Source organism: Heliangelus exortis, chromosome 8 (assembly GCF_036169615.1).
Source record: "Heliangelus exortis chromosome 8, bHelExo1.hap1, whole genome shotgun sequence".
NCBI classification, from domain to species: domain Eukaryota; kingdom Metazoa; phylum Chordata; class Aves; order Apodiformes; family Trochilidae; genus Heliangelus; species Heliangelus exortis.
This window is the reverse complement of record NC_092429.1, coordinates 10,629,704-10,657,007: the sequence shown is the minus strand read 5'-3', so window position 1 is coordinate 10,657,007 and position 27,304 is coordinate 10,629,704. Positions and strand designations below refer to the sequence as shown.

Genomic DNA, 27,304 nt, shown 5'->3' with positions numbered 1-27,304 from the left:
AATGAGTGCTGATTATCAGAACTGTGTAGAGAGGGTAGTGAGGGGTTCTCCATCACCTTGAGAAAGTAAGGTAAATATATTTGAAGTGTGGGCTAGTGGGTCTGGCAGTTGACCATCAACCCAGACTGCAGGCTCTCAGCACCTCTGCTAAAAATTCCTTGTTGCTTTGATAATCGGGGCAAATGATGCAACTTCATTTATATTACCACTTGTAGAAGAGCATTTTCTAGGCCTCTGTGTCTACTTGACCGCTGAGAAATGCAGTATTGACTGATAAGGTGGTTATTTGCTAGTGGAAACACACCTCCCACATCTAATCCAATTATGCCTGAACAGAAACCTTTCAAAAGCCTCTGCAGATGGATTGCAGTGGTTTGTCTCTATCCTGTATTTGTGTGACAGCAAGTGCTTGTGGATGATGGGTATAGAATAAACCACATTCCAGCCTAGGTGGGGGCAAAGATCCCAGTGAACTATGTGCTTCCAGGCATGGTGAGATCTTGTGACTGGTACATCATCCCTGGCTTTTTCTTTCCCTCCTGCCATTTGTCTTTTCCATTTCTGGTGTTACCAGAGTTTGAAAGAACAGTAAGTTCCATTTACCATAGGTTTCCTCTCCAGTCTTTTTGTTGTTCTTGTTGCTCTGCAGCAGAGCATTGCATACCCAGACTTTATTCAGCTTTCTGTTGCACATAGCTGAGCTTTGCAGTCTCCCTGTCCTCTTCCCATCAGACTGTGAAGTTTTCCAGAGCACCGCTGCTTGTACTCCTAAATCCAGCAATATCCCAGAGGAAAAGAGGAAACAGCATCCATGTCATCAGGAGGCAGTAGCATTACCCCTCGATTTGCTTAGTACATTAGAAATGTTGTTCTAGGAGGCTTAGCCTGCTGATAGTTGTTTGTGTCTTCTATTGAGGTGTGCTCCTTGGCTTAGGCTCTGAGTTCCCTCATTTTCTTTTAGCATATGTCATGGTTCACCTTAGTATATCTGAGAACAGAACATGGAAAACAGAATGGAGACAAAAATAGTTTATAATGAGCTGTCCCTATTACCCTTCAGTATTCTACAAATGGACAGAATGAGGGATTACAGCTGGATTGTCTGGTCCCTGTAGCTATTAGGTGACCCCTGCCATTTTTTATCCTTGCCTCATAACCTGCCTTCTCTGGTCTGTCGTGTCTGTATCTGTTTATTTCTGGAGTACTGTCTTTAGAGGGGATATTTCTGCCTCTCTCCCTGGATAAGAGCTGTACAAGAGACTGGCTTGAAAGCCCTGGGCCATCTAAATTGTTTCTGCTATTTAAATAGTCTAATCTAAAGCCTTTAGTGTTGTCCAATACAATTATACAATTTTGAAAACACTCCAAGATTTCTTTAAAATGCTGTGGCCCCCAGAGACTTGCTCTTCAGTTGTGTTTTTCTGACTGCCTCTCTTTCTCTGTTGTTCATCTCTTTATGCTTTATACTATAGGCTTTTTTTGTCAGCCCTCGGCACCATTAATGCTGATCTATGACTGGGGCTCAGGTGCAGAGTAACACCAACAAATAGTAAAGGTAGGAACCTAACACAGGGAAACACAGTTTCAAGCCTGAACCCTGTGGTTTCCACCTAAGTGCCAGGAGGTGATGAGCTACCGTGGGAACATTTCCTCAAGATGTTTTCAGACTCATTTTCTGACTTATTATCATTACAACAGTCAAGAAGGAAAATAGTTGCATCTGCAGAGGTTCACTCTTAAGCACTGCAGGCTTAGTCACTGTAGCACACACCAGGCTGTGCTCCCAACCTCAAACTTCGAGTCCGAGCTCCTGAATCCATCGGGAAAAGCCTTCCTGAACCCAAGTGCCTGCTGCTCCTCCAGTGGCTGCCTGTCTCCTTCCAGCCTGGAAAGGGACAGAGTTCCCTGACAGGGAGTAATTTCTTTGGAAACCTTGATGAACATCTGTGTCCCATCAGACTGAAGGTCCACACTCAGGGTGGTGGGGGCTGGTGTCAGGGGAGCAGCCCCCACCCCGGGCCAGCTCTTGTGGTGCTGCTGTGCTTTGTAGCATCCTGGTGACAAGCTGCAGAACAAAACCACAGGGATTGAGATGGAACTCGGAACTACGGGGTCTGTAGAGCCAAACCACAAGTCTGAGAATTTCAGTAATTATAAGCCAGGAAAACAGTTTTTAGTTCTTTAACCCTACACAGGGCTTTGCCTACTGTACAGGTGGAAGTGTGAGAGCTGTCTCCACGTTTCTCCCTAAAATTGAAACATGGCTCTCAATAATACTACAAGGGGAGCAGCACAGAAAAATTACAGGGGACAACGTGGAGCAAATAGAAATGAGTCAGAAGAGAGAAATGAGAGAAATTTTGGAGCTGTGTGATGAATGAGGAAAGTGGGAGATATCTGGATGAATGACAGGAGGAACAGCCACACCGAAGGGGCCGAAGCAGACAGGTTATATTCTCAGCTATGGCTGGGATCCACTGGCACTGAACAAGCTGAGAGAATCCCAGGTATGTTCCTAGCAATTTTCAGAGCACTGGGAAAACTGGCAGCTGTGATATGTGTAATTTTCCTTCTGATCAGCTCAACCAACAGCAAAGATTAGAAGTCTCAAGTGTTTGCAATCTTTCCTTTTCCTTTTTTTTTTTTTTTTTTTTGTTTCCTCTTTTAATATTTTATGTGTGATGTAAAAGCTGTGTAACAGCTACTTAAATCCCAGGCTTTATGTAATATCTCTTATGGAGTGTTAGTCCAAACAAAAGGTGGCTTCTGTCTACCCTAAATAGCTTGCAGACCTTTGGTTTGAATTGTTTACAAAATACAAGCAATGCCTTATTTAGAGTTGCACATGAAATCGTAATTCAATTTGTAAATTTATTTTAGTTTCAGGGTCACACTCTATTTTTCCAGGGTGTGCCTGCTTAAACCCATTATAAGATGGTTTCATTGAATGAGCAGCTGTTAAAGATTTTTGTTTATCATCTTCATTTCTGTAAGATCTGGAGCATGCTTAATGCAAGTGGAATCTGTGATTTTTTTTCTATTTTTTAGTTTTATTTCCACTCCTTCCACAGATCTGAAAGACCTCTACTTTACACATGCCTTTAGGAAATTCCAAAGGTTTCGTAATTATCCAATTATTAATGAATTTTCACAAGGAGGCAAAACTCAGCTGACATACCAAATCCCTCAGATCCCTTGGTCAATGGATGTTAGACTTCATCAGCATTTGTAAAGTTGATTTTTTTTTTTTTAAATTTTGAGATAACTCAGTGGCTGAAAATGTGGTATTATAATTGAAAGTGTTAGGCTGCCTTCTATGATGAAAGAACATGAGTGTTAATTAGGATTTTTTTTCCATTTAAGGCTCTGAAAGCACTTTGCCATGGTTGAAATGCAAACTTAAACTCACAGGATCCTTACTCTTGTCAGCAGAAGTGTATTATGTTTGGGCAGCTTGGGAGGCGGTATGGGATCAAAACAGGATAGCAATGCCATTTAGCTATCTTAGGCTGTTGGTTTGAATAAAAAAATAATTCACTGTAACTTTATTCATCATATGAAATTCACCAGATAAAGGTAACCATGGGGTTGTTCCATAAAGCAGCCTCCTTAAGGTATTTAGCACCCTCCGGGGCATGAGAGTTGCCAGGAGCCAAGTGGGGTACAAGTAGGGTGTAAAAAGCAGCAGACACAGGCTGTGGCAGAATTACCATCAATAATTACAGGGTAATTGCTACTGAGGAGGGGAGGCTCATGAGAATTTTGCAGGGGATCATCAATATTTTCAGCAGTGCTTTGAATGCAGATGTAAAGTCACTGTTAAGCTGCAAGCACTCCAAAAAGAGTGTAAATAATGACTTACAAAGCACATGAACTTGATGTTAAGTCTGCCTCTTGTTGGAGATCACAGAGAAGATGGCTCATTGCTTCCAGACGAGGTATTCAATCAGATTACCCTGCCAAAGCTTTGGTTAGCAGATTAAAATTCCTACCATCCTCCTTGTGCCTTGCTCTGAATTTTTAACCCAAACTTAAGTGAAGCTTCTGCAGGTTCTGTGAACAAAGAGCCTCGGGTTAATTTGAGGGCAGTACATGCAATACCTACTAACATCTGGACCAGCAGGAGCAATGATGTGATGTGGCAGAGAGGCAGGAGCCCCTCTCCAGGCAGGGCTATCTAGCCAGGCTGTGGCATTTAAGGCCAATGTTCTCCCACATTTGCAGGGTGAATAATTAAAATACAATGTATTGGAAAACCATAAAGGATATACAGACTTGTTTTTTCCCTTGTACCATGGACATTTGTGACCTTTCACAAGTTCCCACCTTTGTAAGCTTATACCTAAATTCACATTAAACCTAACAGGTGGGAATAAATCTGGGATAAATTGAGAAGTACGTATCTCAACTGAAGGCAGAGCTGTACAGTCATTTTTGTCCTTTCTGAAGGGGGCCTACAGGAAAGCTCTGAGGGACTTCTTACAAGGGTGTGTAGTGATAGGGCAAAGGGTAATGGTTTTACATTGGAAGAGGGTAGATTTAAGTTAGACATTAGGAAGAAATTCTTTAGTGTGAGGGTGGTGAGTCGCAGTTGTGGATGCCCCCTCCCTGGAAGTGTTGAAGGACTGACTGGATGAGGTTTTGAGCAACCTGGTCTAATGGAAGGTGTCCCTACAAATGTTCTTAAAAGCATTTGCTATCCCTTGCTTGTCCTTTGCATATCCCTGAAAGCAGGTGGGAGCAATCACAGCGTATGCTGGAGAGCTTAAGCCATTAACCAAACTAGCTGAAGTACTAAAAAGAGTGAAAAGGAGGGCCGGGACGATTTTAGCTGAAGCCCAGGCCTCTCTATCTTCTTTGGACTCATCATCTAGACTGGCTCAAGTGCACTTGCATGTGCTGCTGTCACCCCTTCAGGTGTCATTTTGTCATTTAATCTTTCCTTTTTTGTTTTTTTTTGTTAACAGAGTGCCTCTGATGGCTTTTGGAAGTCAGTGGCAACCCGGGTCCCAAGAGAACCTCACGACATACGGATACTGAATCCTTACTTCATCCAGGAGGCAGCTTTCAGCTTCATTGGATTGCCTTTCAACAACGGCCTGATGGGCAGAGGGGTAGGTATAAAGCAGAGGAAGCAAAACCAAGGGGAAGGACGAGAGACCAAGCAGCAGAGTGGACTTACACTGTTCTTTTCCTTTGAGCCTCTGCTGTTGAATGCTGAAGTGAATGGACTTGGGCTCTTTTATTGTGACAGGGCTCAGTCTCCTTAAGGCCAAGGAAAGATCCATCCCTTCTGATACTAGGGCCACTTTTTCTGGAGGCAGCTCTGAGACTTGCAGCTCCAGCTGGGTGATTTCCTGTGACCCCCAGCCTACCAGAAAAGGGCACTTGTTTGTGTGGGTGGAGGGAGTTCCTTCCCAAAGGGAGGAAGGAACTGTGTGTGCTCTCTGCACCCACAGCACATCTGGAAGTGGTGTAGTTCTCCCTAAAGGTCATGCTACTGTTTTACAATTAACTGTCCTCAAGGAGACTGCAGCCTAAAATCACTGATATCCCACATCTCATCCTGTATCCCAGCCTTGCAGAAAAAGAAGGCAAAGGTTTGTTTTTGTAAGACCTTTGGTAAGAAATTCTGAACTTAGAGTGTCAGGTTCTAGAGGTAAAAGCTTAAAAAAGAAAACGGCATAGGTCATAGTTATTAACAAAATACCTTCATGATTATTCTAATAGCTGTCACTGCCAGTGCAGCTTTTTGGAGTGTTAGTGTGGAGTAGGTGGTGACTTTTTTTTTCTGGATTATCTCACATTGCAATGCTGTCTTCAGAACCTATTTATGTTTGCTTTGCCTAATATATTGCCCATTACAGAATGTATTACTTGGGTGGGTAAATTACTTAAGTACACATGTGATATAGTTGTTGATAGAGACCACACGTGACATTTTTGGGCACATTAGCACAGCTGACAAACCCAGAGAGAAGCACTTTTGCTGGACAAAGTCTGCTTGCTCCATCACTGGCATTGTCCTTCCATTGTTATCAGGACCAGGAGATTTGCCATGTTGCAGCTTGGATTTGGGCTAGACAGAGTAGTGCTTCATTTTCCATACTCTAACTATACAACATGAAGTCTTCAGAAATATTAGAGATATTTATTTTGTGCAGGTCAGATGAGATGTGTTGGGTATCTGGGGGCAAGAAATTAACTTCTTAAAAGGTGATATGCAAGATGTGCAGACAGATTCAGCCTTTAGAGTGGTTCTTTTGTGAAGTACATTGTTGCATATGCAGATCTCAAAATTGATATGGCCTTCTGGAAACACTGGATTTTTGATCTCTGCACTGGAGGCATCTTGTCCCGCATATTCCCTTCAGCAAGGAAGTACCTTCCTTTCTCTCTTTGCCTTCTCCAGAATTTACCCTTAGAAGGATTTTGTCTTCCAGAAAATCAAGACTTCTGCCTGTATGAAGGACAGAAATTGTACAACTTCTGTCTTTATTTTCTCCAGATTTGTTTTTATTTCTAGACACATTATTTTAATACACAAGATATTACTTAAGCTGAGAGGAGAAGAGAGAATCCGGAAATGAAAATACTGTGAATTGAAGTTTATGAGGTTTTGATAAGTTGTTTAACACACATCAGATTGGGAAATGAAGGCATCTTAATTGAAACCTGATGTTTTACTTCATGAAACTCCATTTGAGCTTTCAAAATAGTTTATAGAGCTTTGAGACTTTGAGTCTTTGCCTGTGACCCTTGCTGGATTGTGTAAATTGTAGCTCATTCCTTCAGATGGGGCAACAGGAGTTCTGCAGGTGCATCTCTATGTTCAGACATTAGTATACCCTGTGCTGTCTGTGCAAGGACACTTACATAGTGATTCTGTCAGAGATTAAAAATAGTGAGAGAGTATTTCTAGTCCATGGGTACAAATTTCACGTCAGACATCAACTATGGGTTGCTGTCATGGAGCTGCTAATGCACCATGTCATGCTCTAGAGAATACTCCTGCATCAGTGCAAGTGCTCCCACAGAAGCCACTGTTCCCAGTGTAAAGAAGGAAGGAGTCTTAGAAGGATCTTGGTGATGCAGATTTGCTACAGACCTTTTTTTTTTTTTTTTGCTAAGACTGCATGGGAGCAGCCTGTAGGCCAAGAGTCCAGCTCATTAAATATTTGAGAGAAATTGAGCAAGATGAGTGAAGCAGCTAGAGCAATAAGGATTTCTCCACAGGAAAGTGTGAGCCAGCAGCTGTGGAGAATAGCTGGTTGGGTTCAGGGTCATGCTGTAGAGATGTGAGACAGCCTGGGAATCTTTGCTCAAGAAAGAAGCATATGAACATGGAAAAGGAAAACACTGAGGTCTAGTGCAAAAGCAGAGTGAACAATATGTGTCCTGAGTTCCTCGGAGGATGGGAGCAGATTGGTACCTCCATGTGCTGTGGTATGTTGGACAGGCTACACACAGAAGATTGAAGGCTGAGATTGCCTGAGTACTCAAGGCCAACAAGAAATCCTCATAAGGAGTAGTAATATTCCACTCTTGTTAGGTTCTGATACCTAAATAAACTTCAGTGCTTCTCTTGCACACCACATATGGTAACAATGTGCTGCCAATTAACTTTGTAATTTGGGGGCTTTTTCAGCAAGGTTGAGGAGAGCTAGTAAAACACTTTGGGGCTGATCTCAAGGCGTTTCTCCCAGGATTCAATAAAGAGTGGATGTAGTAACATCCTTTGCTTTGATAAGATAATTTGGGCCAGGTGATTCTAGAGGATAGACAGGGGGTACAACTCAGATGTGCATTCTGATTGCACTTGTGGCATTAGTAGCCGAAAGACTGAACAAGGAGCAAAACTGCTTACCCACAAACAGTGGCTTCTCTCTGGGACTGATAAAGTTTTTCAGGAGTTTCCTCAGTCCATTTATTTAAGTCTTAAGAAGAGGGAGAGCTGTTTCCTACTATATGTGGACTTTTCTTGGGATAAGCTGATGATGAAGAAAAGCTTCAGTTTAGGATCTTAGTAATGTCCAGGAAAAATTAAATATAAATACCTAAAGATGGCTCAGCACAAAAGAAACAAGCTAGTAAAGATCCTCTTAAGGAGTGAGGCTTGGCTGTTTCACTAAACAAAAGTAAATGTATGGGATTTATGTTTAGTGGAAGTTCTGTGTTTGCAGGTCTTTTGGGCTTGAAATCAGACATCACTGGTATTGCAGCTGGTAATTCAGGCATGCAGTAGCCTACCCTACACTGCAGACAGCTTACTGGGGGATGAGCACGAACATCAGTTGAGAGGTGTCATTGCCTGTTGCATATACAGCACTGGGGATGGTTGTAACTATGGTGCTTTTTGCTGTGTAGTGGTTAGTCCTGTCTACTCAGTAGCACTCAGAACCACTTGAGCAGGAGCTTTATGACCCCTCTGGGAGTCCTGAGCATGGTGCGAGGTGTCCTGGAGAACATTTCAGATGACACAAATTGTCAAGACTCTGAGGACCTCAGGGCAGACTGTGGTGTTTGTTTCTCTCTCTCGCTCTGCTGGTGCTGTGCATCCATGGAACTGCTCATGGTTTAATTTCTTATGAGATTAAGCTCTGCAGCCTAAAATTGTAATCCTTTGGTTTGTGTTCTGAAAATGTCTGCATCTGTAGACCCTTCATTAAAGACATTAAGCATCCTCCTCTGGATTTCACCCCACCTCAGTACCAACTTGGTATAGAAGGGGCATGTGCAGGACGTGTTTTCAGGGTTTGTCAGGCAGCTAACCATGGATTAAGACCTCTGCAGAGTGCTGACAGCCCACATGCACATGGGGATTAACATCTGATGCTGGAGCATTAGCATGTCCTGCCCCAGCACTTCTCTGCTGCTACATGGTTTTGCCAGTGTGCAGGCAGTGTTTCTGGAGATGTCACTGGTGACCCTTTGCTCCTTAGGTGGCTTTTAAGCTCCCTTAGCTGGTCATAATGACTGTTTCTCTCATTAGTACTGGATTGCCCCAGTGTCAGAAAGCTTTGACCCCTGGGCTGTTCTTGCTGAACCGTCACTGTGAAGACTCTGCCTTGGGACCTGCTGGGTCTTCCTGGAGCAAAAGAGAAGTGAGGGATGGCAGGAGCAGTGCAGTCTGCCACCCCATCCTTCCAGTTGCATGCTTCTAAGGCAGGTAGCGGGACAGGTAAAGGGCCACTGCACCTGCAGTCTGTTCAACATAGAGACTTAGTGTCACTGTAAACTTTGGGTTTGCAAGGCATCACATCTGCTTTATGGGAGGGAGTGTTCAATCCATCACCACTGCAGCATGACCAGTCCATGATATGGTGGGGCAAGCATTACAGGGTAGCAGCTAAATGCATAAGCAGCTTTTCCCTAAATGCCCAACTGTGTGCTTTTTTCTGCACATGATAGATGCAGAGTAGCTGGAGGGAGTTTACTTTTTGGTGAAAGAGTAGGCCGTGAACTCCCATTTAGCATAGGGTGAAACATATACATGGTTATGTTACACAGCTAGCGTGTAGTAAAGTCATGCCCTTGCTTGCCCTTGCTAGGTCCTTAAGAAATACTCCCTGCATTGCACAGGAATCTGCTCTACAGTGATCAGTGAATCAGAACTTGTGCATCAGGTTAGATGTGGTCAACAATAACTGATTTGGGCTGAGTCGTATTGGAGCTCAGCAGTTAAAAGGCAGAAAGGAAACCTGCTGGCAGCTCATCATGTCTCCAGCAACAGGCCCCTGGACCATCCCTGTTGCTCAGCTGCAGATCACCAATGGTGAAGGCTCTCTCCTGCTAACAGCAAGGAATACATAGGGGAGGTGAAGGAATAGTGTTGGAGGTGCTCTTCTATCTCTCTTGAACCCAAATATTGCAGCTGATTCTGTGCATGGAGGGGGATATGCACCCTACTTATTGTAGGCTCCTGTAACAGGGACCACTCTGCAGAATGCCAGGCACTTGTCTGCTCAAAATAAGGGATTCTTGATTTCTGCTGTATTTTCAAACTTGCCCACTAAGAGAAGCAAAACATAGGTTTGGGATTGTTCTGCAAATATAAATGGACAAAAAGAAAATACGGTGAGTGTTGTGTGTAGTGTGTCATGACTATTACAGTTTTGTTCTGTATTTCTTTTGTTTTTACTTTATTTCTGTTAGGTGATTGAGTCTGTAACTGCTAAAACTAATGTAGTATTTTTTCCTAGGTAAGTAAGTTTTCAAGTGAATAAATTAATATAGTAGTCAAACCGATTTTAATATCTAGTTACATTATTGGTTTTAGGGAATTTATTCTTTACTAACATTTACCCTTTTGATGAAAAAAGTAGCAATTGGAATAGTCTGTACAATCCAATATGCCTTACCCTGAGCTAAGTAGAATCCCATAAATAACTGGAATTCATTTAACATATTAAGGGAGTCAGATATTTCTAAAAACAGATTTACAGCAGTCATTTCCTTCCAGTCCAACAGGCAGTGACACAGGAATGATCCAGGCATGGAATGAAAAGCAGCAAAAGCTTTCCACATGCACTGAGCAAAGAGCAGTTACTGTCCCCTGGCTCAGTTGCCAGTGCTGGATCTCCAGCACAAGCCTGTGAGGTGATGCTTTAAGTCTAATGGTGGGCTGGTGTTCATTTCTGCTGACTGGTTTCTTCTGTATGTAGAAGTCAGGCTTTAAAGCCTCTTCAGGGGCTTCCATTGGAAGATGAATGGAAGATGAAACAGCAATGTTTTGAAGGGGAAGCCTTTTATCTTTCTCTTCACAGCAGAAAACAGTGTAGGATCAGTTAGGAGAACTTGTGCTTTGTCTATCTCTACTGCTAAACACATTTCTGGTCCCCCAAACTGGTAGTGCAGGCTGTCATTGTTTACACCTCACAGAACTTGCAGTGATTCCTGGTGCAGCACAAGAGCAGAGGTCTTTGCCTCTCTTGTCTTTATGCTTTTCTCATCTAGGATCCACCACGTATGTGGGACATGGGAGACGTGCCAGTTTTTACTGGGCCTCTGGAAGGAACCACTGCTGTATTTGCTGCTTCTGTTAGTCAGACAGCTTTTTGGTGTCATCTCTGGCTCGTCCATCGGTCTGCTGCATTCTCTCAGATGGGAGCAAGAAAAAGGCTGGTCCCTGGGCAGTATTATATTAGATAGGAGCATTACAGATATTTGGGCTTAGTCAACCACGCTGGCCTTGGAGATTGAGTTCAGGCTAATCACATTACCCAGGGAGGTTGCCCTTGAAGTTGTTCACCAGAGCTGGAGAGGGGATGCTGAACCTGGAGCCCCAGCTGGGACAGACACCTGTGAGACACAGCAGCAGGTTCAGAGTTTGCACAACCAAGTTCAGTGCTTTTGGAAGGGGTAGAGGACTGCCAGTGCTTCCTGAGGTCTTGACATTCACAGCTCTCCCCGGTTGGTGGGCACCAGCTCAGGTCAGAAACTTACCATGGCCACACCTGGAGCAGCGGTGCTGTTGGACCACCCCATGCAGTGCCCATCACTGCCCCCTGAGGCTGTGCATGCCGTGGCCTGGCCTGCATTGGCCACTCTCCATGTGACTGGGCAGTGTCCCAGAAGGCTCACCTGGGCACTGGCCACCACTGGGCTGCTAGTCTTCAACTATTTTGTTGAATGCAGCATTTCTTGGTGGTATGGAAATATCCAGGCATACAGAGGGTCAGATGAGCAGCTTTGAGCTATTCCAACCCCACTTGATTATTCCTGAAGCGAGATGTTGAGATTTTTGGCTAGTTCCCTTAGCAATGGCCTAAAACAACAAGAGGCCAGCTCAGTTGTTTGAGAGAGAGTTGTATTTTCATAACTCAATGCACGAGGTGTGGTGGTTGCTTTGGTATGTCTTTGGGGCACGGCACAAGGGTGTGTGTGCTGAGATAGCACTGACGCATTGTGCAGGGCATAGCAAGCCAGGTTTGGCACAGCCATGTCCATGATGCCTCTCTTCTTTTGGAGTGCTATGTCCCCCAGCTTGCCCTGAAGGTTGTACATGGTTCATTAGGTCCAAATAAGTGTTTAACAGCAAATGAATGTATATGCCTGTGACTTCAAACAAACTGAAGACCAAAGCACTGACTATCAACTTACTACTGACATGTAGTTTACCAGCAACTGTGCTTCTTTTAAATTTCTGTTCAAGTTGGCCTCTGTTTTTCTCAAGTCTCTCTGATTCCCCAGTTATTGTTTAATGTGTCTGGTGGCTGCTTCTTCTTTAACATAAGCAGTTTGGAGCAAATGCCCAGTTATGTGTACCTGATCTAGACGCATGTGAGGGCTCACACGGAGTTTGTTCTTAGCTGGTGCTGGTTTATCCACACCATTTACTAAGGACCGGCTTTGCAAGCACCCCCTGTGCTGCCCTAATGGTTACTGCCCTCAGTGAATAGCAGGGATGATTATTTTTACTGTATTTTTACTGTATTTTTACAGTATATAGCCCACAGAGTTCTAACTGCAGCAGTGGAACATGATGCTGCATCTCATCATGGAAGGCGTGAATGGCTGCAGGTCTCTGTCTTCAAGGGGGGGACACATACTAGGATGTAGCTACCATACTGTTGGAGCGTGCTAAGATAAATAAGGCATAATTTAATTAAAAACTGCTATCAGATCATCAGTTTCTGAATGTGATTTGCTAAGGACACCATATTAGTTTCTTACAGTTGTAGGGGCCAAACCAGATACATCTACTATAATCTGAGGGGTTAGAAAGTCTTTGGTATTTTAATAATTTTTGCGAGAGGAGCTGGCAGTACTGAGATACTGGCATGTCAGGGACTACTTGAAGAACAGAAGCAGAAGATAAAATTATCTCCTCTTTTTCCATAATGGCTATTGGAGGTATTTTACATAGAATAAAATCAGACAGTTATTTGGTGACCAAAGGAACTTCTGTAATCTGTTATTCTCCAAACAGAAGTAAGAATATGCTTGAAAGAAAGTTTTAGTGGTTTGGCAGTCCTCCCATAAGACTGGGTAGTATGAATAATTCTCTGTGGTTTGTAATACTCATGTTAGAAAGTTAGCTCTTAAATGTTGGCTTGGCCAGTGAAATTCCCTCCAGGCAAAGACCCCGTGTCTCCCTTGAGCTGTACCGTGGGAATGGGCACAGTGCAAGTGTGGGTTAACACCATTGTATTCCCAACACACATTCTCAAGGATGTAACCATTTACTTACTATGTTTTGGACACTGTAACTACTCCCTCAGCTGAGGGAAAGGATTTTATCACAAGTTCACTTACCAGCTGAAGCAATTTTAGTGACATCCAAATGTCATCTTCTGTGTAAAACATAAAGCTGAGAACATCTGAATTTGAACTGCCATGCCTGAAAAGACAGGATGTTCTTGCATGTTTTGAAATTCAGGGGGAATTTTCTTACTGTTCCTTAATAAACTTCTTCCAATTTTTTAAAAACCCCTCCTTGATATCTTACGGCTGCCAGTGAATGAACAATTTAGTAAAGTAACCAGAATAAAAATTATGCGTATCAGTTGAAATTAAGCAAATGAGAAGAAAACTGCTGCCATTTTTCCTAACATCTAGAGCTGCCACAGGTGGATGTAGTAAGATCTTTTCATTTCAGATGTGTGTGAGTTTAATGTTTCACTAATTTAGACATAAGCGATTTTTGCACTTTGGTCTTCAGATTTGTGTCATTCCGATGCATTGTAGTGGGACTCTCCATAGCACAAGGGTTTTTCTCCCAGTTGTGAACATTGCAGCCGGGCAATGGGTGGCATTCTTTGCTTTGAAAATGTTGGTCCTGGGACATGGTCAGGCAATCAGAAATGAGCAAGTAGTGTGCTGCCAAAAGCCAGTTCTTTGAATGAGAGGCAGAAACTCAAAACATTGTGTTCCCAGTCTGTTACAAACATCAGGTGAAATGTAATAGCACTGCTCACCAGTTCAGTGTAAACCATTTAAAATGCAAAATATAACCCTGCAGTTAGTTTCTACACCTCAGTGAAAGGCTGTCACCCTTGGTGACTGTCTGAGCATGTCCTCTGATTTTGTGGTACTTTTGATATGGCGATGTTGGATGCTCTACAAATGAAGATATGATATGTGGGTGGATTTCTCAGCCTCTCCCTAGCCTCTGGGGTAAAGCTACCTCTGGATTCATCTGTCTAAAGGGGAGGTAGAAAAGTCTATGAGCCAGCATTTTACACTGAAAACGTGTCTGTCACACCAGTCATGTTCATTTGAATGTACAAGAGGAGCTGTAGCCATACAGTACCACTGTCACAGTGCCTCAGCAGAGACCAGATTAAATGGGAAGGACTAAAGCTGAACTTTGGTGCAGATGGAAGATCAGCAGACAGGGGAGGACAGTTGGTGTGTCCCTGCCCAATGTGCTATCACCCATCCTTGGCTTCCCACTGCTTATCATCTTCCCAATATATTGTGGCTAGGAAGGGCATAGGCCTTTTGCACAGGCCACTGGTCTTTTGCTTGTGGGGTTGTCCTTGAGCAAAGAAAAGGGTCTCAATGCACACTGCTCCTGAACTACTCTCCACCTCCTGGAGCTGTTCAATGGCCTCATTAAGCTGCTTTTGCCATCAGTAAAATAAAGAGAAGTTCCTCACTTCTGCTCCTGTGTGGTGGCCTGTTTGGAGTAAGTACTCCTTCTTCGCCTAGCTGGAAGATAGTGATGTGCATAAAATTTTAAGCCAGTGTCTACATCTGTTTTAATTTCATAAAACCAAAGTATCAACTGTGATTGATCTTCAGCTCGTCTGCTGCCTCATTCCCAGGATAGCGAAGTTGTGGAAGGGGAATCCAGACATTTGCATTAATCCCTCTGCTTTGCAATAATCCCTGGTAGAGTTACAGAGCCTTAATCAAGAGCTGCTGCTGTTGTGCTAGATGCTTTGCTGGAAGCTGACTAACATATGACTTTTTTTACAAGTTAGGAGGCTATTGATCCCGCAGGCTGGCATTGAACAACTGATGTGCAGCTATAGCCAAATACCCTGTTCCTCATTTTTTGCTTAGCAGCAGCAGTGCTCCTGTGAGCAGAGACAATAAGAGGAAATCTTTGATTGTAGAAGTGGCAACCTGCTAATGACTTCCATTCCTGCTTTCTCTCCTCTCAGAACATCCCCACCTTGGGAAGCGTAGCAATAACCATGGCGCTCCACAACTGTGATGAGGTGGCGGTAGCTGGGTTTGGCTATGACATGAGTTCACCCAATGCACCGCTGCACTACTATGAGAACATCAAGATGTCTGCCATCAAAGAGGTAGGGAGCTCCTGCCAAGCACACCTTCTTCCCAAGCCTGCTGACCTCCTGAACTCCAGAGCCTGACTGGGATGGTGATGTCAATTTAACAGCTTTCCTGTGTGGGTCAAAACGCAGCTCCGTGTCGGCATTTCCCCGTAAAATTCTAGACATTCTCCCAAGTGCAATGTGTGTTAAAAATGGTTATTTCTGCTGGGAAAAGTTCTCTGGAATGTGTATATAATGTGGTTCCTTCTTCTCAGAATAGCAGGGAAAAGAGTCATGTAAATGTTAACTTGAGTAGGGTGAATGGTAACAGTTCTGCCCTGGGGTTGAAAAGACATGGCCTGCTGGAGCTTTTTGATCCATTGTATTGTTCTGTAATCCATAGGGCTCTTGTTGATCCCTTCCTCAGCTCCTGTGAAATGTGGGGGAGGTGAGATGAGCCTATGCACATTAGCTCTCAGCTGACTGTTCAGCAGCAGGTACTGTAAACACATCATGGCTCTATGGGGACTGCCCTTAGCAGCCATATCTATCTCAGAAGCATTTGCTGGTACTGATGCAGTGAGATGAACAACATTTTTTGAGGAACAAAATCTCTCCTGTTGGTACAATACAGCAGTATAAAGATACTCTTTCAGGTCTGTTTGCTTCCTGGGCCAAAGTAAAGCAAACTGTGACACTGGTCAATGGCTTCTACAGGGGTAAGGTTTGCTGCTGTTTTTTGGTAGAGATCAATCTTTCCCAGCACAGATGTAGCCCAGGTCTTTCTAAGATTGCTTCCCCCTCTTCACTGACTCCTAGGTAGAGGAAATTTCTTCATCCTACTCTATGTTGTGAAAGGGGTGCAGTTAGAAAGCAGTGCTGTTCAGAGGGAAAGAATGCTTGCTGTATTTTTGATGGACAGTAGCCATCTCCTGGCACTTAGCATTTGTTCACCTCAAGTGCTTTGCCATTGATTCAGGCCAGAATGGAAGCTCGAAGTTGTGTTTTTCCAAATCACAAGATAGTGTGTGTCTTAGGACTCTCACAGGCTGCATGACCCTAGGCGGACAGAGGCGCTAGAGATCAGTGATTAGTCAGCTTGAGAAATCAGAAGGGCGTTTCTAGTTGTCAGAGTAATGAGGCTTTGTAACAACCTCTCAGCAGAGGCCAAGAGAACAAACTGATCTGGGAAAAGACTGAGAGGAGGTCCCCAGTGTGTCAAGAGACTGGACAATGTGGTCCTGAGGTACCATCTGGGCTTGTGGAGGTAGCAAGAAAGTCTGCCCTGCCTAATGGAATAACTAACCTTGGGTTTAATCTGTCCTGGCTGGGAAAGTGAGTGCATTTAAGTGATATATGGAGAGGGTAGAACTGAATTGAGTCAGTAGGTACAGAGGTGTCTGGCTTGTGAAATTCCCCATCAGGAAATAGCTGAGGTGTATCGTTCTTGTATCATATCAGCTTGCCTGGTTCTGGCTCTTTCCTGGGCACCTGCTTGTAACCACTGCCTAGGGCTGGGGTCACTGCCCAGGTCTGAGTCAGTACAGCTGGTTCATTTGTCTTCAGCAGAGATGTGACTAGACTAGAGTGAAAACAGATGCAGATGCCAGGCTCCAGAGGCAGGGACAGCTCTTCATTAAAGTTTTGGGAAAAGCTTTTGTCTCTCATCCTACTGTGTCCACTCTGGTGAATCAGCTGCCTTTGGTAGAATATCACTATTGCCCAGTTGTTCCTCCTGTCTCATAAGGAGGTCAGTCCCATGGTCCATTCTTAGACGTGGGGACATTCACAGTGACTGTTCTATGCCAAGTCTGTTTTGCAGCCTGGTAGGTGTCTCTGATGTCAAGGACACCTACAATGGAGCGGAAAAGAATGAAGTCTTCTTGCTCTTCGTCAGGGATCAATGGAAAAAGTTGGCAAAAAGAGTTGGATGACAGAATCTCTGGTTGAAGATGCTGGTCCAGATCACTTGGATCTTTGTTTCTGGAGACAAGTACCATAAAGTGCTACGTAGAAGCCAGTAGGGAGTCATTCTTAACACTATTTGTCGTCTCAATAATAAACCTTTTATGACTCAGGGCAGTAGATGGAAATGAACATATGAGATGGGTCTCCTAGAGATACTAGTCAGTGCCTGATTTGACAGGCCTCTGCTGTCTGGAAGCTCTCAGTCATCATGTCCAGGATGTTCTGTACAGAGGTGAGGGAGCGTTGAAAGGTTCTGCTGAAACCTCACTAATTCAGATGTCAGTGGATTTGTTTCTTCAACTGGGGCTGTTGATGAGAGCTCTGCAGGCCAGCAGAGCTGGTTCTAGGAGGAAGGTTCCTGTTCCACTTGAAGGCTGGTTATCTGATATGTGTCTGCCCATCTAATCCTCACATCCTCACCCACAGGCTCCTCTTATGTTTCGCTGCCCTGGTACAAGAAAAGCCATCTGTTCCCAAGTATCAATAATTAATGATCCTCCTGGCTATGCCCCTCCCAATATGACAAATTGTTTGTGATATTGTGGCATGTGAAGAGCAGAGAGAGGATTGCATTTCTTTTTCTCTCATTTAATATTAATGGTAGCTGGTAATTGTTAGTCATCTGAGGGTGAAGTTGAAAGGTGAAGGGCATAGTAGTTGGGTTGTGTTTTCTGCAGTTGTCAAAGAACACACAAATGGAGATTTGCCCCATTCTAGACTGAAAGCAGCCTGCATACCTTGCTTGAAAAGAGATCTCCATGTGGTTTCCAAATCAAGAGGCAAACCTTACCTTTTGTATTGGTGAAAGAAGACTGACCCAGAGCCAATCAAGGACCCAGGTGCCTGATCCATCTGCTCTGACACCCAAAGGCTCAAGAGTACCAACAGCATTTTCCTCAGTGTTACTTTGGATTGCTGGGATTGTGTCCAGATAAAATTCTTCTGGTTCTCCTCTACATCTCAGCCTCTAAAGGAGCCACTAAAGCAGGCTGTGCCTTGAAATTATGCAACTATCATCTTTGTCCCATACGCATTCCTGGGCAGGGGAGTGGAACAGGTTTGCTTAACATAGCAGCATCGTAGCACTGACACAGTCACCATGGGATGCAGCTGTTCCACCATAACTGCATCCCAGGCAGGAACCCTTGCAATTTGACCAGGCTTTGGTGGGGCAGACCCTCTACTTCTGAAGTTTAACTCTTTTCAGTGACTGCCAGGCTCCTCTTTAGTGTTTAAGCCTGGAGAGCAGTTCCAGGGAAGCACCCCAACTCCACCGTGAAACCATCACTGCCTTTACAGAGGAAATGTAAATACCAGCAGCATCCTGGGTCTGGAGGTGCCACACGTATGTGCGTGGCTCCTGGGAACATCCATCAAGCTCCTTCCTTTGCCTGGTGTCTGCAGGGGGAATGGGTTTGCTGCAGAGAGCATGAATCCTCTCAGCAAGGTGTGTTGCTGATTTATACTTGAGGGCTGCTTGACATCTCTCTGGACACCCTTGAAACCTGGTGACTCATCTCTGAGGAATTTGTTCTGATTACATAAAAAAAGACAGCAAAATGCACGCACTTGCTCACAGCTGGGCGGAGATGCCTCTCCCATGCCAAGACAGAGGTGATAAGATCTCTGTGGAAATGAATGTGATTTTTCCTGTTGCTCTCTGGGACTGACTGCTTAATTTCCACTAGGAGAAACAGGCAGCTGCAGTGTATAGTTTTGATTAGTCTTTCCTTTCCCCTCAGGGGTAAAAACCCTCAAGGTCCACAACTGTGCTGCTATTGCTACCACAGTAGGCAGCTGCCTCCACTGCCTCTTCCAGCATCTTCAACTCCCTATGGTTTATCAGGCATTTCCTGCTCCAGAGGAAAAGGTTCTGTGGCGAGACAGGTTCTTTGGAGCTTCATTGGTGCTACCAGTCAAGGAGAAGCATGTGGTCTTGGCACTCTGATCAGTAGTATGGCTGCAAAGCATGTATGTGTTCTCCTGTGCTTGTGAATGTTCAAGAGAGTGCACTTCTTCAGTTTAGTCCTGGGTGGCTTCCTTACCCTCTCTCCTGGGTAGCTATGTGTAATTCAAGCAGGATATGTCCAGACTGACCTGGTGGGAAATCACAAAATAGTTTGGGTTGGAAGGGACCTGTAAAGGTCATCTGGTCCAATGCCCCAGCAGTGAGCAGGGGCATCTTCAACTTGATCAAGTTGCTCAGAGCCCTGCCTGAATGTTTTGAATGTTTCCAGGGATGGGACATTTACCACTGTAGATGAAACACTGTGCCAGTGTTTCACCACCCTCACCGTAAAAAAGTTCCTTCCTTATATTCAATCTGAAGCTACCCTCTTTTAGTTTAGAACCATTATTTCTTGTCCCATTACACCAGGTGCTACTAGAAATCTGTCTTTCTTACAGGATTGTAATGATGATTGTAGGTTATTCTTTGATTTCCTATGAACTTGCTCTTTTATTGCTGCTGTCTCCATGTGGAAAATGTCCAGATACTTCCCTTTTGAGGGCTGTATTTAATACAGACCATAGCTGATAAAACTGAAACTGTTAAGACAGTTTAAAAGAAAAGCTGAAGTTAGGCCAGTTCCTGAAAATGTGTGTGTTTTTTCCTTAGATATAGTCCATGACCCTTTTCTGTTCCCAAGTATACTCTGGAGAGCTAGAAGCACACTGAGGTGTTGCTTTCAGTTCCAGGCTGTAAGATGGAAGATCAGTGCTTCCAGTGCAAAGCTGACCCTCAGTCCCAGCTTCCCTGCCCAGTTCCTCTTCCCTTCTCCCTTCCTCTCTCTCATCTTCTCCCTGTCATGGCTGGGGATGCAGAGTCTCTGGCCTGCACTTCAGCAGGGCTTTTATGACTGGTATGAGGACAACCTGCTGTTCTCTGGTCTGCTATGGGGAGACTGCTGATATGTTCTCTCACAGGTGATTTTTCAGCTCTGATCCTGTGTCTTTGTTTTAACTTTAAAAACGCAGAATGCCCAAGTGTGTCATCACCCTTCAATTACTATTTTCCCTATTCCAAATGACTTTACAACAGCTTTCAATCCTTGGCTGTTTCCATAGATGCTGTACAGAAAATGACTGAGCCCTTGCCAAGGTATCTGCTCACTTGTTTCTGGTTTTGTGGCAATAAGTTCATCGGAGCCTAATTTTGATACAGTTTATTGTATTTTTATTTCTTGCTCAGGTCCTGTAACACTTCCTGCCCAAGCACTCTATGAAAATGTATTTTTATTACAGCTCACTGACTTCTATTAATGTAGAAGTGTCAGATCTGGAAACATGGCAAAGGAATAATGGAAATGGAGGTGAGGAAAAAGTGAATAATTTAAAAATAGAGTGAAGGTTTTTCTGGATAAAAAGATGAATGAACCTGCCTAAACTAAAAGGATTACAGTAGACCTTCATTGCTAATGACAAAACAGGATAGTGTTTCAGGTAGAAATTATTTCAGGATGGGAAAGTGACAGCGTTTGGAATAATAAAAACGTATCCTCGAGGAGTTAATGCAACTGAGAGAGCTGTGTCAAATCACAGGAACGAGGCACAAGACTGGCTCCCAGTATCCCTCTGCCTGCTTTGCCTTCCCTGGCCTTATGGTCCAGAGATGAGCTTCAGTCTCCTGGTCATTTCTTTCAGGTGCAGGAATGGGACCAGGGAGTCACTTTGGATGCCACACAGGGAGCTTGAGCTGTCTTCCTAGCATCTGGCTGCAGTCTCCCCCATGCACTTGCGGTTCATAAAAGTGGAGTATATGAAGCTAAAAGCCACCTTGTCTATCCGCAGCCCATCTGTGGCATTTGTGTCACACGGAGGAGCTGCTGAGTGGTCTCCTTTTCACTGCAGAAGCATATCAGGCGCTGGCGCCGACCTTGTTGGAGGTGTCAGCTCCTGTGATACAGCTGTGCCCAGCACTTGAGTGACTGCCTGACCTGAGGGGGAGGTGGCACAGCTGCATTTGATGGCTTCTTTCTGATCATCGGCTCCACTTCCCCAGCAGGTCTTTGTGGGATGCTGGAGGAAACCATCTTGTAACATTTCTTATTCAGCCTGTGTAAGGCCTGTCACAAGGGCCAGGGGAGGTGGCCTGCAGCACACAGTGACACACAGCTTTGTCTCTGTCTCTCCCCGCCAGCAGCTACCTCTCGGAATAATCCACAAACATCAAGTTTGGAGTCTCGGCCCGTAAGGCACAAACAATAGTGCTTTATCATCATCTGGACTCTCTCTGTGAAGCCGTTCTTTGCATTTTAAATCAACGCAAGTTGCTTGGGAGGGGGTGGTTGGGCTGCTGCAGGCCCCCAAGTACCTTAAAGTTTGCGGTAGCCAACAAGAAGAACAAAACTCCTTTGAAAGCCAGGCAGATGTCTAGCCCAGTGATTTATAGACTGAAAACACAGCTATTCGAGCCTGGCTGATGAATTGAGATTGGAGTACAAGGAATGGTGCAGAATGAAATGGAGGTCAGCTTTGGAGGGGGAGGTTAGGGGCTGGGGCAAGGGGACCTCTGAAAGGGCAGTGCTTTTTCTTGGGGCCGGCGGTGATGACTGATGAGGTTTATACATTTTTTGTCTTTGTTTAAAAGCCACCTGTTTGACAGCGTTTTGGCTGTAAGAAGGCCTCACATGCTTTTCCTGTGCATAAGGATTGTGTGTCTGTGTGATAGAAATTTGGAAAGGATGATGGAATAGCAGTCATAACCAGAGTCCAGGTATTGTCTTGTTCAGTAGGACAGAAGTACTGTAACACGTGGGGGGTCACTATGCGCTAATAACAACAAGGAAGGTAAAGGTGTAGGTTGGACAAAAGTCAAATCAGGGTTTGGACAAGATCTCTGTAGAAAAAGACAGTAAGGGGGTGCTAGAGCCCAGCTGCTGGCCCCGTTACTGAACAAAGACCTCTGTTGGGGTGCAAGGTACTACCAGAAATCACACTGCCATGGATGTCCAGTAGGAGTGAGCATTACTGTCAAGGGGAGAGCCCAGGTATTCCCCAATGCTGTAGATAGCACAACTCTTCTCAGCAGTTGTGAGGGCACAAGAAGAGCTGATGGACTTTCAGAGCTGATTTAAGCAGGCATGAAGACCTTGCAGAGGGACTGTTTAGGAAATAGCCTGTGATTGAGTGTCTTCACAGTTAAATTAAATGGAAAGGCAACAGAAGGGATGTTACAACTCAGATTTTGCTTCCAAAAGGAGGGAACTTGATAAGCAGGGCTGTACCTAAGCTTCAGAGTGGAACTCAGCAGTGCTGTCAGAGTGCTCAGCAGAACTGGCATGTGTGTGCAGATTCTGACCTCTCTTCATTTAGGCCTAGCCTAGGAAATTGAGTTACCAAAAGAAGATGCACTGAAGAGCTTGTGGACTCACTGTAGACTTCAAAACTTTTTTGCAAAAAGTGCAAAAATTATCTGCTGTTCACATTTTCAGCAAGGGGGGATCTGGCAGAAAAAAAAGTTTGTAGACATAACTTCATAAATAACTGCTTCAGAGTGGTGTTAGAAGGAACGGAGGAGTGGGGGAGAGCATCATCAGACACTTCATTCCTGATGGCTATAAAGGACAGAAATAAAGTGTAAATTGGCAAAAGTCAAGTTAAATTGGATTTTGCAAAGGAAAATAAAACAAGCACTGCACAGTCCCAGTGCCAAACAAATGGTATGGAAACAAGGAAAGGGCTGCAGTGTCCAGGGAGCTGGAGAAAGGAGAAAGTGTAAGGATTAAAGAGCCAGAGTGGGAAGCACATGAATGAATGTATTATCTCCATAAGGATGATATGATGAATGTGAGGCAAATAGTGGCTTATGGTAAGTTCAAAGAAATAGAAAATAACTGGGTCAGCAGTGAAAGCCAAAGCTGTTGAAGCTAATGCACTGTGTGTGAGAGCCTGAGAGATCTCGGTTCCAAGCCACTGCGCTGTTGAACCAATTAAGCTGCAAGTCCAGAGGAAAAGGTCCTCAATAAATCTATCAGGTTACACGTGGCTCCACAGGATTAGATTGTAGTGGGCATAATACTTCTTTTTCCTTTCTTTTTTTTGGGGGGGATGGGAGCAAGGCAAGGAAAATAATCCTGTCAAATCCAGACCTCTTAATCTGACCTCAGAGGTACCACTCAGAAGTTCAGAGCAAAGTTTAAATGGAAGAATAATTAGATCCTAAAAGTAAACACAATATGGACTTGACAAAGGCAGGTTACAAAAACTAATTTAATATCTTTAGTTGATTAAAAATAAATTCATTCTGGGGACAGAGGAAGTGTATTAAGTAGCTCAGTCTGTCTGAAGTTCAGTTAAGCATGCAATACTATGTTGTGTGAGATATTATTAGTTAAGCTTCAGAAGCTACGGTTTGATGGAACACCTGTATGTGAACAGTGTCTCTAAAGAACACAAAGAGCAGCACTGAATGAACTGCAGGGAGTTCCCCTGCAGGAGGTCGTGTTTGGTGTTTGCTTTAATGATTTTTTGGCACAGAAGGCAATGGTGTGCAAGTGGAATTTGTGATGATACAAAACCAGGTGTGGTCTATACAAAAGAGGATGAAAATACCATCCAGGAAGACCGCGAGCACCTTGAGAGCAGGAGTGAACTGGTTGGCATGAAACCAAAGAGTATGAATGGAAGGTCATGCTGTTTGCGACAGTAACAGAAATTTTGACACTAAGCTGGGAAAGCATTATTTGTCAATGGCAGAGGGGGAGAATGTTTAGATAGGTATAAATAAAACACAGGATAATTCAGAGTGCCTTGCTGCCTTTGTTTGTATCTTGACAAATAACAGTTTTGTCAAGACCTGGGGAAGGGACTTCATGTAGAGGTAGAGAATTGCCTCTGCATGAGGCATTGGTGAGCCTTTTTACTGCTTCCCGAGAAGTAAATTTGGAGTAAACAGGGACAGAGAAAGCTATGACACGGAGATTTCCCAGTTTTCATAGAAGAGATGAACATGGCTTGTTTACCTTGGTAAAATGAAGGCTTAGAAGAGATACAATTGATCTATGGATTAAGAATAAGCAGGAGCTAGAAAAGCTCTTTAAAGTCTCAAGTTGATATAAGAATGACTGGTCTTAAACGACCTGTGAATAAATCTTTCCTGAACATGAAAAGATGAGGGTGTCCAGCCCTCCCTTTTGTGTCACTATGTGTGTCTCCCAAGGGATGCAGGTGGTGTCCCAGGAGATTTTAGAGACAAGGCAGTGCAGGTTAACAGAGTTAAATTAGCACTAGTGAAGATAGAAACTGTTACCAGTGAAGTGGCATTTCTTGCTGCTGCTGTGGTTTCTGTGCAGGTTTTCAGGGAGAAATGCTACTGATTTACAGAAATACAGAGGATGTAACAGAACAGGGAAACCTTCTTCTTTACAACTTGCTGTTTTTCTTGAATGCATTCCTCATTGACTTCATTCTCTCTGATTTAATCTTACTGTATTTTAAGATATTGCAATATACTTGATAAGACTGATATGCTCTGAAGCTGAGGCATTCCCTGATTATAATTGATTACAGATGGGAAGCTTACCTTCCTCCTGGGTTGGTCTTTGAAACATTTTCTTGGTCTTAAAATATTTTACTTGGCTTCTCCTGAAGGGACAGAGGATGTTTTGTGTTTCCTCATGGAATTCTCAAGAAAAAAAGGACAAGTGGTTTGGGGCTGCTGCATTTGCATAGTCCTGAGAGGTGGCTTTAACTGATGATAAATTTTGATCTAATAACTGTGACCAAATGATCACACATCAGAGCCACTGCCACCTCTTTGGGATGGACATAACAAACAGTGCATCTGTTTGCAGAGCGACTCTCCTCCTGCTGTTTCTCTCTCCACTGAAAAGAACAAACATCTACTAATCACAGAGGGACCTGAAGCAAAGAAAATCCCAGCCTGATCCCCTAAGAGCAAGAAGGGCTTTGGAGCCTCCTGGGGTGTTCCTGGTGGAGCTCCCAGAAGTTCATTACAGGACAAGCAGCCCATTTGTTTGCACCAGTGGAAACAAACGTTTGGATTCAGTGATCTTAAGGGTTTTTCCTAAACTAAATTATTCTCCTCATCTAAGCTCTGCCAGCTGCTGTGCTACTCAGGGTGCTATTTAGGCTGTATATATAGTGTTTCATTGCCTTTCCCCTGTCAGGGTAAGGGGAGCGAGGTGCCTGCCTCTTTCTGGCAGCTTGGAGAAATCTGCTCCAGCTTTTCTTCCCACTGGGGCTGCTGGGGTGGGAATGCAGCTTCCTTTGCCTGATTAGCTCTGTCTGTCAGTGGGGTGAGTCCCTCTCCTGTAATCAGTAACTGGAGCTGGTGTTGAAGACATGCCTCATCCCTCCTGCCTGTGTTGCTGTTGGGTGTGGGGGGAGCAGCACCGTGCTGAGCCAGCACTCTGCTGGTGCTCTTTGTGGGGAGAGATGAAGAATTGTCCTCACTGGGAAGTCCTGTTCCTCTGTGGTCTTACATTCAACCACAAAACATTCAAGAGTGATGCCACAAGCACCACTAAGATCTGTGAATTAAATGGGAGGCTGAATTGTGGCAGTGCCCAGGGTGTAGAGCAGCCTGAATGCTAAACAGCCAGAGGATTACTGGCCTTGCCGGGAGCCTTGGAATCAGTCCTGGAGCTTTAATGTAAAAGGCTGCAGTTCTACTGACCAAAATTTTACTGCCCACCTTCTGTACTTAAATTCCTGCTCCACTTACACCTCATGAAGCAGATTTCCCTTTGCCATCAGATAAGGCTCTTGGGTGTGGCTAGCAGTGAGGCTTTAGGTGGTCTGAGTTTGCCTGGAAGTGGCTGCTACCCCAGTGACCATCTATACCAAGGGATGCAAGCAGGTTGTACTGGGTGAAACCAGTTGGCTTCTCACACGTATTTGATGAGGCTGAAATACGTGAAGGAGGCATCAGCTCATGCTCTGATGTTTCAGGCACATCAGTCCCCTTGGAGCTCCAGGTAGGCTTTGAGCAATGCCAGTGTAAGTGAACGTATTGAGCCCTGGTGTTGCAGCGCGGCCCCTGTGCAGCAGCAGCTGCTCCTGTTGGCAGGAGCACACAGACACACTTGGCTGCCTCTGCCGGTGCTGTGTGTTCCTAGCAAGGAGCTGTGTTGTCAGAAGGGACACTGCTGCGTGGCAGGGGCCAAGCCCAGGACCCCCAGCTGGCATGCCACGTGTGGGACTGTTCCCAGCATGTTGGAGGATCCTGGCTGTCCTGCTGCAAGTGACAGCCACATGTAGCCCTGCTCTCTCTGTTCCCTCTGCTCTGTACCGCCCTCACTCTCACTGCTGCTTTCTGAAATTCATCCTTTTTTCCTTCCACAAGCCAGCTTTCATCCCAGTGCCAGTTTTTAGTTTCTGCTTTTATGCTAGCAGAAGCCATGCACTGAGTTGTTTCTGAGAAGCACATTTTCAGTTTAGAGATGGAGTCTTCTGCATTTTCAGAGTTCCAGAGAGCACCAGCAGTTTACCATGTATTGCCCTCTCATTCCTGGTGCTGGTGTAGTCTTTGCAGCATTCAGGTCACAGTGTCACTGGGTGAAGAGGAACTCAAAGACTCACTTTGAACACAGGTTACAAAATAAGACCTGCCTGACCTTTCCTTAGCAGCTTTAGCTGTCGCCATTCCTGTGCACCTAGGTGATAGAATAGGCTTGTAAACACACCATAGCAGCAAGAGGGCTATTTCCAAAATGCGTTGAAGATCTTGAGAGAGACCTTGAATTCCGTGTACTTCTTGGCATCAGGCTTCACACCATGACCAGGTTTGTCTGTGCTATATAGTCAGCAGTAGTGGCTCAGAGCTGCTAATCCTGGACAGGACAGGACAGGACATCCACAGATGACAGGAAAGCCACATGCACAGTGTGTGTGGTGGATGCAACCAGAGCTTTACAGGCAGGTGCTCATGCTTTTGCAGTGGTTAAACTGGATTTAGCTACCTATGACAAAGTGCCCTCAGAGGGCTCGTGGGGTGGTGCTTTGTTGATTGAGACCATCCTATAGAGTGATTTTATTACGGGCTGGATCATATTTAGAGCTCAAATTACTTGCTAACCAGAACACTGTGCTAGAGACATGGGTTCATTTACTGAATTTTTTTGTCCTGTAGGGAGATTTTGGGGAAA

The 27,304-nt window shown here is 44.5% G+C and overlaps 1 protein-coding gene across 33 annotated transcripts in view; it reads left to right on the top strand.

The window, feature by feature from the left end:
• Positions 1-27,304, top strand: part of ST3GAL3 (ST3 beta-galactoside alpha-2,3-sialyltransferase 3) — a 190,386-nt gene that overhangs the window by 158,039 nt on the left and 5,043 nt on the right. For 27 of the 33 annotated variants that reach the window (XM_071750348.1, XM_071750364.1, XM_071750374.1 and 24 more), the window contains 2 exons: positions 4,968-5,114; positions 15,114-15,260. In XM_071750348.1, the coding sequence (XP_071606449.1) occupies positions 4,968-5,114; positions 15,114-15,260 (294 nt within the window). The remainder of the gene's footprint in view (positions 1-4,967; positions 5,115-15,113; positions 15,261-27,304) is intronic. The other 6 variants (XM_071750380.1, XM_071750372.1, XM_071750379.1 and 3 more) reach the window with 1 other exon arrangement.